The 13,001-nt window shown below is 36.6% G+C and overlaps 1 protein-coding gene across 1 annotated transcript; it reads left to right on the top strand.

The window, feature by feature from the left end:
- The first annotated feature begins 7,734 nt into the window (after positions 1-7,734).
- On the top strand, positions 7,735-12,472 carry LOC120212156 (endo-1,4-beta-xylanase 1-like). The gene is made up of 8 exons (XM_039210566.1): positions 7,735-8,205; positions 8,314-8,370; positions 8,649-9,016; positions 9,106-9,265; positions 9,370-9,713; positions 9,832-10,009; positions 10,304-10,840; positions 11,136-12,472. Exons 1-8 carry the CDS (start codon positions 8,149-8,151, stop codon positions 12,249-12,251), a joined length of 2,817 nt encoding a protein of 938 aa, XP_039066497.1. The 5' UTR covers positions 7,735-8,148; the 3' UTR covers positions 12,252-12,472.
- Positions 12,473-13,001: the final 529 nt, after the last annotated feature.

Genomic DNA, 13,001 nt, shown 5'->3' with positions numbered 1-13,001 from the left:
ATGAAGATGAGATGTTATAAAAGTTCTCTCGAACGTAATTTTATGATTCTGAAAATTACTAATTCTCCACCTGTTGAAAGTTCCATACAAACTCCTCCGCTTATCGGAGTTACTAAGGGATCCTTGACCTCCAGGGGTGAGAACATCATTAACCTTTAGATAGGTTACAATGTCTAGACAATACCTCTAGACAAGACTCTTGATAGATCCACGTATAAAATTCAAAATTAGACATCATTTCCTTTCTATGATTAATCTTTCATATATTATACATTTTGTCATTTATATCCATATTGGACCCATTTCATATGATAATCATACTTTTATAATTCATCTCATATTTTTTGATATATTGAGTAGATTACAATAAACAAATAAATAGGATATCCCATATCAACTTATTTGAGTATAAACATACATTTTTAATCTCACTCAATTAATTGGTCAAAGACATTATTCACATTACGTATGAGAGATAAATCTTATATCGATCAATCATATCCCACTACATAAACTGTGGTGTATCCAACATTATCCTTTATAGTATAACTAGTTATATTAGACATTTGACTGTATCAAAATATACGACTTGTGATGTTCAGTAATGATTATCTCAAGTCAAATGATCATATACATAGTTATCAACATGCGTAATGTTGTGACTATTACATATTAATCCGAAAAACACACTCATAACCGGATCAGTTAAATATGTTGATCTCTAATGCATACTAATATATTAATTTTGATATGTTAAAAGTCAAATAATTTAGGCACCAAATTAGGCACCAAATGGTGCTTTGTCAAAGTCAAAAATTAGGCACCTAATTTTTGTTGAAATTGGGTAATGGGATAATTAATTTTAGTCATTGTAATTTATGGTATTTATAAGATTAGTCCTTAAGTTTCAACTATAAATACCCTAGCTCATTTAGCTTCAAAACCATCCCAAAGCATTCTAGCTTTCTTCCAATACTAGAGAGATTTTAGAGAGTTTCTTGAGAGTTGTTTTCTCCTTTTTATCTAGAGAGAATTATCATTGTTTTCTCATTGGTAGATCGAGAGAGGTTGTAATTCCTATTTTCTCATAGTGAAATTCTTCTACCGTTGCCCGTGGTTTTTACCCTAAATTTTTAGGGGTTTTCCATGTAAATTTTGTGTCTATTTTATCTTCATTTTTATTTTCTCAGATTATCAGTTGCGATTTTGCTCTATCCGATAGCCGTCTTCCGCAACAATTGGTATCAGAGCTAGATTAGAGTGTGTAATATCTGCTTATTGTCTTTGTGGTTGCCACCAAAAGGTGGATCCTCCAACATAAGAAAGTAAGAAGTTATTACCCATTCTTTGAAGGTTCCATAGAACTATTCACGATAGTGAAATAGTGGGAGCTATCCGTAAAAGAAACTATGGCAACGAAATTTGATATTGAAAAATTCAATGGGAGAAATTTCTCATTGTGAAAATTGAAGATGAAAGCCATCCTGAGGAAAGACGGGTGTCTAGCATCTATCAGTGAAAGGCCGGTAGATTTCACAGATGACAACAAATGGATCGAAATGGACGGGAATGCTATGGCAAACTTTCATCTAGCATTATCAGATGAAGTATTGTCAAGCATCGAGGAGAAAAAGACAGCTAAAGAGACATGGGATCATCTCACCAAACTGTACGAGGCCACATCGCTGCACAATAAAATTTTCCTTAAGAGAAAATTGTACACTCTCCGTATGCCAGAATCTACTTCAGTGACGGAACACTTAAATACACTGAACACTTTATTTTCTCAGCTTACATCTTTAAGCTGTAAAATAGGAGAACAAGAACGTGCTGAACTTCTACTTCAAAGTCTACCGGATTCGTATGATCAACTCATCATCAACTTGACAAACAGTAATGTCACCAGTCTAGTCTTCGATGACGTTGCAGTTGCTGTTCTACAAGAAGAAAATCGGCGCAAGAACAAGGAAGACAGACAAGTAAATCTACAACAAGCAGAAGCGTTGAAACAATGACAACGATGAGAGGGAGATCAACAGAACGTGGCAAAAGCAGCAGTCACAAACATGGTAGATCGAAGTCGAGAAGCAAGAAGAATTTAAAGTGTTACAACTGTGGAAAGAAGGGTCACTTGAAGAAGGGTTGTTGGAGTCTAAATAAAAACTCCAATCCACAAGGCAATACCGCAAACACTTCAGATGATGGAGATGCTCTATGCTGTGAAGCGTCAACCACCGTGGAAGGATGAAAACGATTTGCAGATATATGGCTCATTGATTCGGGAGCAACATATCACATGACCTCAAGAAGAGAATGGTTCCATCATTATGAACCTGTCTCAGGAGGATCTGTGTATAGTTGCAATGATCACGCCTTAGAGATCGTTGGCGTGGGAACCATCAAATTGAAGATGTACGATGGAACAATCAAAGTTGTTCGAGATGTGTGGCACGTGAAAGGCCTGAAGAAAAATTTATTATCCTACGGATTGTTGGATAATAATACAAGCAAGATTGAAACACGAAAAGGAATCATGAAGGTGTTCCGTGGAGCGCTTGTGGTGCTGAAAGGCGAAAAAATAGCTACAAACTTGTACATGCTGAAGGGAGAGACTTTGGTAGAAGCAGAAGTCTCTATTGCCTCATGTAGTTCAGATTTGGCAATGCTATGGCAGAAACTTGGACACATGTCAGAACAAGGAATGAAAGTTCTGGTGGAGCAAAAGCTACTTCCAGGCTTAACAAAGTATCACTTACTTTGTGTGAGCATTGCATAACAAGTAAGCAGCACCGGTTGAAATTCAACACGTCAAATTCTAGAGGCAAAAATGTTCTAGAATTAGTTCATTCTGACGTATGGCAAGCACCAGTTACATCCCTAGGTGGAGCAAAATACTTTGTCTCATTTATTGATGACTACTCTAGGAGATGTTGGGTGTATCCTATTAAGAAGAAGTCAGATGTGTTTTCAACTTTCAAAATCTTCAAAGCACGGGTGGAACTTGATTCTGGAAATAAGATCAAGTGTTTCAGAACAGATAATGGAGGAGAATACACAAGCGAAGAATTTGATGACTTTTGCAGGAAAGAAGGCATCAAAAGACAGTTCACAGTGGCAAACACTCCTCAACAAAATGGAGTGGCAGAGCGGATGAACAGAACCTTGTTAGAAAGAACAAGAGCAATGTTGAGGGACGCAGGGCTAGAAAAATCATTCTGGGCAGAAGCAGTCAATACCGCCTGTTATTTGGTGAATCGAGCTCCATCAACTGCAATAGAGCTGAAGACACCAATGGAAATGTGGACTGGTAAACCAGCTGATTATTCAAACCTCCATATATTTGGAAGTATTGTGTACGTGATGTACAACCCCCAAGAAATCTCAAAGCTGGATCCAAAATCCAGGAAATGCAAATTCTTGGGGTATGCTGATGGAGTCAAGGGGTATCGCTTGTGGGATCCCACTGCCCGCAAAGTGATCATCAACATGAATGTTATCTTTGTAGAGGATAAACTACAAAGAAAAGAAGACGATGATAGCGCTAAAAAGTCAGAGACTACTCAGATACATGTGGAAAAAGATTTTGAAGAAGGAGATTCTTCTGAAGCAGAACCAGCACATGATGAACAAGAACCAGAGAGTTCTGAAGCTCCAACAACTCATCAATCATATCGTGTGAGAAGACGTCCCAATTGGCACTCAGATTATGTTATAGAAGGTAATATTGCATACTGCCTTTTAACAGAGGACGGTGAGCCATCAACATACCAGGAGGCAATAAAAAGCTCAGATGCTTCACTGTGAATGATGGCGATGCAAGAAGAAATCGAAGCCCTTCATAAAAATAATACATGGGACCTTGTGCCACTACCACAAGGAAGGAAGCCGATTGGTAACAAATGGGTCTTCAAAATCAAGCGAAATGGTGACGATCAAGTTGAGAGGTATCGTGCAAGACTGGTGGTCAAAGGATATGCTCAAAAAGAATGTATTGATTTCAATGAAATATTTTCTCCTGTGGTTTGACTAACAACAGTTCGAGTAGTTTTGGCAATGTGTGCTACATTGGACTTACATCTAGAGCAGCTAGATGTTAAAACAGCTTTTCTTCATGGAAATCTTGAAGAAGAAATTTATATGCTCCAGCCTGAAGGTTTTGAAGAAAAAGAAAAGAAGAACTTGGTTTGCAGGTTGAACAAATCTCTGTACGGTCTAAAGCAGGTGCCGAGGTATTGGTATAAGAGATTTGATTCTTTCATTATGTGCCTTGGATACAACAGACTTAATGCAGACCCTTGTGCTTATTTCAAGAGGTCTGGTGATAACGATTTTGTTATTTTGCTGTTGTATGTGGATGACATGTTGGTTGCAGGACCCAACAAAGATCATATTGAAGAATTGAAGGCACAACTGTCTAGGGAATTTTAAATGAAGGACTTGGGATCAGCAAACAAGATTCTAGGGATGCAAATTCACCGAGACAGAAGTAATAGGAAGATTTGGCTTTCACAAAAGAATTACTTGAAGAAGATCTTGTCACGATTCAACATGCAAGATTGTAAGCCAATTTCTACCCCTCTTCCTATTAACTTCAAATTATCCTCCAGTATGAGTCCTAGCAGTGAAGAAGAGAGGATGGAGATGTCTCGAGTACTGTATGCATTAGTAGTGGGAAGTTTAATGTTCGCTATGATATGCACAAGACCAGACATTGCACAAGCAGTGGGAGTGGTTAGTCGGTACATGGCGAATCCAGGCAAAGAGCATTGGAATATTGTAAATAGGATCCTCAGATACATCAAAGGGACCTCAAATGTTGCATTATGTTACGGAGGATCAAACTTACTAATCAATGGTTATGTAGATTCTGACTATGCATGGGATTTGGATAAAAGCAAATCTACTACAGGATATGTGTTCAAAATTGCTGGTGGAGCTGTAAGCTGGGTTTCAAAATTGCAGTCAGTTGTGGCTACGTCCACAACAGAGGCAGAATATGTAGCAGCTACATAAGCCAGTAAAGAAGCAATTTGGTTGAAGATGCTATTGGAGAAGCTTGGGCACAATCAAGAGTATGTCTCTCTGTTTTGTGACAGTCAATCTAGCAAGGAATCCAACATTTCATTCAAGGACAAAGCACATACTAGTTCAGTACCATTTCATTCGTGAAAAGGTGGAAGAAGGAACGGTAGATATGCAGAAGATCCATACCAAAGATAACATAGCAGATTTCATGACGAAGGCAATCAATGCTGATAAATTTACCTGGTGTCGATCCTCCTGTAGCCTGTCAGAAATGTAAGCAACATGAAGGTACAAGGTAGAAAGAATGGTGTGAAGATATGATTATTCCAATCAAATCTTCAAGTGGGAGATTGTTAAAAGTCAAATAATTTAGGCACCAAATGGTGCTTTGTCAAAGTCAAAAATTAGGCACCTAATTTTTGTTGAAATTGGGTAATGGGATAATTAATTTTAGTCATTGTAATTTAGGGTATTTATAAGATTAGTCCTTAAGTTTCAACTATAAATACCCTAGCTCATTTAGCTTCAAAACCATCCCAAAGCATTCTAGCTTTCTTCCAATACTAGAGAGATTTTAGAGAGTTTCTTGAGAGTTGTTTTCTCCTTTTTATCTAGAGAGAATTATCATTGTTTTCTCCTTGGTAGATCGAGAGAGGTTGTAATTCCTATTTTCTCATAGTGAAATTCTTCTACCGTTGCCCGTGGTTTTTACCCTAAATTTTTAGGGGTTTTCCACGTAAATTTTGTGTCTATTTTATCTTTATTTTTATTTTCTCAAATTATCAGTTGCGATTTTGCTCTATCCGATAGCCGTCTTCCGCAACATGATATCCTTACGTCAATGACAACACTTTCTTATAAATCTACTACACATTAATGTTATTGCATTATTGTTGTCCAAACCTACAATAATACTTGACTAAGGACCTTTGTCTTAAGGTGAACAAGTATGTAATTACAATCATCTCATAATTAATCTTTGGGCGTACACTGATAATTGTCATCTTCATTTTCTTGGAGAAATACAACATAATCGTCTGAAATAGAGTTTTTCTTCTCTCTCATGGACATGATCCTTAATCAACTTCATATTGTTGAAATTCTAAATTTATTTTTTTATAAATGATAGGTAGGAGAACCTGAACATAATCAACCCTCGTTAAAAACAATCTCTAAGCTTATTTCTTCATCTAAACTTAACTTCTCAAAATTATTATAGTTCTCATCTAAATAATATTCTTAATTGTGAAATCATAAACTTATAGCCCCTAAATTACACCACCTTCGCAAGCAGTTTGAATCAAATAATGAAGTACTTGAATTCAATTTCTTCAACAGTTTAAGCTACTCGTGATTAAGATCAATTCAAAAATGACCAAATGAAATTCAAAGTGAAAAATATAGTTGTAAATGCAAATGTCTTGTCTACATCCCTAAATGTAATTCCCGCGTACATGCATGGAGTTGCATGCTTCCAAGCCGCTATCTGCCTCTTTACACTCTTTTGGATATCATTTTATTTGACTGAAAATAGATTAAGCAGTTAAAGCCAATGAGATAAATAATATTTCCAGTTGCAAGCAATTCACCTACATGTACAAAAAATGTAGATCATCTACAATCAGTCTATATAACGGTATTCAAACCCTAAACTCTACGTAGAAACAAAAACTAATAATAGTATTTATATTTTGGCATACATAAAATGTATAAAGCTCGACTATTTTTCATTCCATAACAATAGAAGATTCTTGAGACACTATATATATGCAGGGATAAGTTAAAGGGACAGATGGGGCAATCGTCTCTTCTGAAAATTTCAAATTAACATATATTCTTTATATTCTCTTTGTAATTTTAATCGATAATCCTATCTGGTTTGAACGCTCAAAAGCTGTTACAGGAGGCTGCCGTCATTTAGTGAAGCGGATACGTTTTTTAGGCTCATCCCAATTGGTTAAAAGAAGCCATTGCAAAGGTTAATTAGACCCATCATGGGGATGGTTCTTTGTTCTTAGCCACACGCAAAGCTCCAAACTTCCTTCAATCTGCTAATATCATATCAAGACATTTCCTACCATAGAAGTTTACAAGATATATAAATAACGAAAGTTAATGATGTTGAATTTTAAATTAGTTATTAAACTTTAAAATATTCTAGTTGAATCTTTAACCTATTATTATCGTATTAATCGAGTTTTTTTCATCAATTTCATCACTAGGTTAGACATTAAATAACAATTTAAATGTAATACGAAACATATTTAAAACACATATATACTCGGTACGGACCAAACAACTTTAGTTTTGGTCCAAGGTTCGAGTACCGCGTATACAGGGATATGAACGTTTATTGTCTAATGGTTGAGAGTATTTGAACAAATACTTTCTTGTATTCAATTCTATTCTCATCGTATTTGAGATACCTAATGAGATTGTAAGTAAGAGTTTTGAGTTTGAGATTTAATTTTTATTTTAAAATTTTTGGTATAAACTATTATTAAAATAATTCATGTCATTGTATCTTTTATGATTTAATGTGGAGCGATAAAAAAAGAAATTTAAAAATTAAGTGGTTAAATTAAAAAAGTTTGGAATTTTAATGATCAAAAGATGAGAGAAAAAAAGTTGAATAATGGAATTGGTATTTAACCTAGTATAATGCTACTAATTCAGGATTGAATAATCAACGGTATGAAGATTGAACTGTCATAAGTAGATGTCAGTGAAATCCCATCTTCCCCCACCTAATTTTGCAAGCATTTTCCTTGAAACCAAAGACTCCATTTTTTAATAAACATTAAATCAGTGAACAGAAGGAGCACTCCCCCAATTGCTTAATCCTTCTATTCCAATTCAAGCATCCAAATGCAAATTGGGTGTTACCCAGTCTGCACGACAAAGATATGGCATTGAAGAACCAATTATCCTTAAAAAAACCGAGAAAATCCGACAAAACTGATGTTTGTCAGTTGTCAACGGCCTTTTTTTTCTTCTGTTTTTGCTGAAGAGTAAAGTGGTTCGATAACTTCGATTGGTTGAGTTTGTTAGGTCCCGCGCTTTTCTTAGACTCCACTTTCAAAGCTCTCCGCAACAAAGGGTTTGATTTCCAGAGCCTTATAAATGAGGAGGCTCTCCGTTTGCTGCTTCAACAGTCAACAGCATAAGCATTCTCTTAAGGTTTCTTGTTCTTACATTTCTACTTCGTTTCTTTGCAAAAAGTGAGAAATTTTCAATGTTTTGTTCTCTGTTTTTGTTGATGATTGTTCTTTTGGTGTTTGTTGTTAGAAATCCGGAGAAACCATGGAGAACCCCCAAATGAAGTCTGACAATGGCAACTCTGAGGTTTGAGCTTTTCTCTTTCTCGATTATTTGAATCCTATTATTCTATTCCTATCACATTGGTTTTCTTTTGTTTTTTTTTTTTTTCTGGCTTAAATGGGTATCCATTTTCATATTATTCTCCCTAATTTTGGTTGTTTATTGTTAATTTTCCGCCTTTTACTCGTTTCATATTTCAGTGTGCCTCCATATTTCATGTTTTAAGTTTATTTTCCATGGTTATATTGTGATTTATTATATTCTTGTAGTGAATATTACCATCCAATTCCTTTTCATGGCAGAACTTCAACCAAAAAAAGATGAATCCAACTGGCAATTCAGTTGCTAATATAATAGTAAATCATGATTTCTCCGATGGACTGCATTCTTGGCATCCGCATTGCTGCAATGGCTTTGTAGTTTCAGCTGAGTTTGGCAAACGAGGTGAACTGTCAGCAAGGTCTGGTGGTAACTATGCAGTTGTCACGAATCGGACGGAATGCTGGCAGGGTCTGCAGCAAGATATCACAGACAAAATTTCTCCGGGCTCTGCATACTCGGTTTCTGCTTGTGTTGGAGTATCGGGACCTCTTTCGGGATCTATGGATGTGCTGGCAACGTTGAAGCTAGAAAACCATGGCTCAGCCACTAGCTATTTGTTAATTGGAAAGTAATGTTCTTTACTTTATTTGCATTACATTTCTTTGTGTTCAGGGCTTGAAAAGGAAGCCTTTTTCTTAATAATATTTCTCATTGCAGAACGTCTGTGTCAAAGGAGAAGTGGGAAATTGTGGAAGGTACATTCTCATTATCTACCATGCCTGAACGGCTTGTTTTTTATTTGGAAGGGCCTTCGCCTGGCGTTGAGCTGCTAATTGATTCAGTGGTGATTAGCTGTTCCAGTTCAAGCAAATCTGAGGTAACGTCCATTTCTAACCGAATATTATACTATATTCATTTTCATCAAGTCAAAATGATCTTTATGTTATTTTGATATTTTTGGCATCCTTTTTATTTTCAAAGAGTGCAAGAATAGGAGCTGGAGATGTGAACATCATCATAAACCCTAAATTTGAAGATGGCCTCAATAACTGGTCCGGAAGAGGCTGCAAGGTTGCTTTACATGATTCTATGGCAGATGGGAAGATAGTCCCACAATCTGGCAAAGTTTTCGCTTCTGCTACAGAGCGCACACAGAACTGGAACGGAATCCAGCAGGAGATCACTGGAAGAGTGCAGCGAAAGCTTGCTTATAATGTAGAAGCTGTAGTACGGATATTTGGTAACAATGTCACAACTGCTACTGTACAGGCCACGTTATGGGTCCAAACACCAGGTCGCAATGATCAGTACGTTGGAATTGCTAAGTAAGTTTGTTATTTTTTCCAACTGTCCTACAATCCTAGTACTAGTGCTTTTTCACGTAGAATCTCTGAACCCTTACACATTCTCTTTTTTCTTTCTTTTTTTGCTTTAATCGTAAAGTGTGCAGGCAACCGACAAGGATTGGGTGCAATTGCAAGGAAAGTTCCTTCTAAATGGTTCCCCATCAAGAGTAGTCATCTATTTAGAAGGTCCACCTCCAGGCACCGACCTTCTTGTCAATGCCTTGGTTGTAAAGCATGCTGAGAAAATCCCTCCTTCACCTCCACCAGTTATTGAGGTGAGTTGAATAATTTCATTTGGGAATTTGTTATTGCTTCAAATATCTTTAGAGAAGATATGAATGCTTGGTTTTGCCATATGCTTTCCATTAACTCATATGAGCATTCATATTTTGGAGTCAATCTAGTGACAAACTAGGTTTTTCATTTGCCACATGTTTGTATATGGGTGTGGATTCTGATTTTCCAAACATACGGAAAAACTTTGAAAAAGTTGAACATATTTGTGTTGTGCATATTTTATAAATAACCAATTATGGGAGGTTTTCCTTATGTGTTCTTAGTTTTTGTAGAATCCTGATTTTGGAGTTAATATAATCACAAACAGCCAACTAAATGACGGAACGAATGGATGGTTTCCTCTTGGCAATTGCAATTTGAGTGTTGGATTAGGCTCACCACATATACTCCCCCCTATGGCAAGAGCTTCCCTTGGTATCCATGAACCTTTAAGTGGCCGCTATATCCATGTTCAAAACCGCACACAAACTTGGATGGGTCCAGCTCAGATGATCACTGATAAGCTGAAACTTTTCTTGACATACCAAGTATCTGCTTGGGTTCGCCTTGGTTCTGGAGCAAATGGTCCTCAAAATGTGAATGTTGCACTCGGTGTGGACAGCCAATGGGTTAATGGTGGACAAGTTGAGATTAACGATGACAGGTGGCACGAAATTGGTGGTTCCTTTAGAATCGAGAAACAACCATCCAAGGTTATGGTTTATATCCAGGGTCCAGCTGCAGGTGTTGATTTAATGGTTGCTGGAGTTCAGATCTTCCCTGTTGATCGTGAGGCAAGATTCAAACATCTGAGGCATCAAACTAATCAGGTATATCTACTTGCGGTTTCTGTAGTATTTACGTAATCAAAATATGTAGACATTATAACTTCAAACAGAAAAATGGAAACTGAGATTGTTTTAACCTTAAATAAGAACAGAATCTGTTGCCTTTTATCATGAGATGGTCAGAAGATTGCAGATAGAAACTGCAAATATTTTCATTCTGACAATGTAGGCTACATTTAACCCTAGAAACATCGACACGACTTTTTCTTACTTATCTTTGAAATATTAGTCCTGGCTCATTTCTTACTTCCAATGAATGTCTTTGGCTCAAATACAGATTCGGAAGCGTGATGTCATCCTCAAATTCTCAGGAGCTGGTTCAGGCAGTTTGTCGGGCACCTTGGTGAAAGTTGTGCAAATGCAAAATAGTTTCCCTATAGGGTCGTGCATTAGCAGAACAAATATCGACAATGAAGATTTTGTTAATTTCTTTGTGAAGAATTTCAACTGGGTAGTGTTTGGAAATGAATTGAAGTGGTATTGGACCGAACCACAACGAGGAAATTTTAACTACAAAGATGCTGACGATTTACTGGCTTTGTGCCAAAACCACAACATCGAAACCCGAGGTCATTGTATTTTTTGGGAAGTACAAGACACAGTCCAGCAATGGATTCAAGCATTGAGCAAAGATGACTTAAAGAAAGCTGTTCAAAACCGTCTAACCGACCTTCTAACCCGTTACAAGGGAAAGTTCAGGCACTATGATGTGAACAATGAGATGATGCATGGATCGTTTTATCAAGACAGATTGGGCAAAGATATCCGAGCAAATATGTTTAAGAATGCAAATCAGCTAGATCCTTCTGCCATCCTATTTGTGAATGATTATCATGTTGAAGACGGATGTGACACCCGATCATGCCCTGAAAGGTATATCGAACACATTCTTGATTTGCAGGAGCAAGGTGCACCCGTTGGAGGACTCGGAATTCAAGGACATATTGATAGCCCTGTGGGACCAGTTGTGTGTACAGCTCTGGATAAGTTAGGCATTCTTGGTCTTCCTATCTGGTTTACGGAGCTTGATGTGTCTTCGGTTAATGAACACGTGAGAGGGGAAGATTTGGAAGTTATGCTTAGAGAAGCTTTCGCCCATCCCGCCGTCGAAGGTGTAATGTTGTGGGGATTTTGGGAGTTGTTCATGAGCAGGGACAACGCACATTTGGTCAATGCTGAAGGCGATATCAACGAAACTGGTAAAAGGTTTCTTGCTCTTAAACACGAGTGGTTGTCTCATGCTCGAGGACATGTAGACGAACAAGGACAGTTCCAATTCCGAGGCTTTCATGGGACATATGACGTGGAACTCGTTACTGCCTCCAAGAAGGTCACAAAAACATTTGTCGTCGACAAGGGTAACTCCCCGCTGGTCGTACCCATAGATCTATAAATTCTCAATGGTTGCTACTAACCTAATAAAGGAGGTAATAAGATCTCTTTCCATGGATCATCCATTATATCTATAAAACCAGACACACACACACACATACACATCATACAAAAGCTTGTGATTATGAATTTCATGTACTGTTTGTTTGCAAAAGAAAGTTCGAGTTTGTTTCCATTGTAACATAAAGGTCAATAAATAAAAGTATGATCTTTTGCTATTCATTTATTGAACCAACTCCAATGCCAGCTTGGATTCTGCAACTCTCGGTCGAAACATGGTCCAAAGTCGAAAATACCCATGCTTTCATGCAGCCAACTAGATTTCAATAGTTTGGATTCTGCTTTATTATGCGATAACGAAACAAATTAACGATTCTCTCATGAGAGTTTACATTGTTCCATTTTAACCGAATTATTCAATCGAATTAAAATTTAGTTCAGTTAATCAATTGATTAATTAGATATTAGATCGATTAATGATTTTTTTAAAATTCGATTATCGGTTAATTAAATAAAATATTAAATATTTTATTATATATATATATATTATATTTTAAGTTCAACCCATTAAGAATTAATACCTAATTATTTTTTAATCATACTATACCCATTAAACATTTTGTCGACCCAATCGAATTTTAATCCAAATGAAAAAAAATTGTACTAGACTCAAATTAATCTAATTAAAAAAAATTACAATAAATTCCAATTAATGCAAAAATTGATCGAATTAACTGAACTTTGTTTGGTT

The sequence above is a fragment of the Hibiscus syriacus genome, unplaced genomic scaffold (assembly GCF_006381635.1).
Source record: "Hibiscus syriacus cultivar Baekdansim isolate YM2019G1 unplaced genomic scaffold, ASM638163v2 tig00109999_pilon, whole genome shotgun sequence".
NCBI classification, from domain to species: domain Eukaryota; kingdom Viridiplantae; phylum Streptophyta; class Magnoliopsida; order Malvales; family Malvaceae; genus Hibiscus; species Hibiscus syriacus.
Note: the sequence above shows the minus strand (reverse complement) of the source record. Positions and strands in the feature narration are given on the sequence as shown.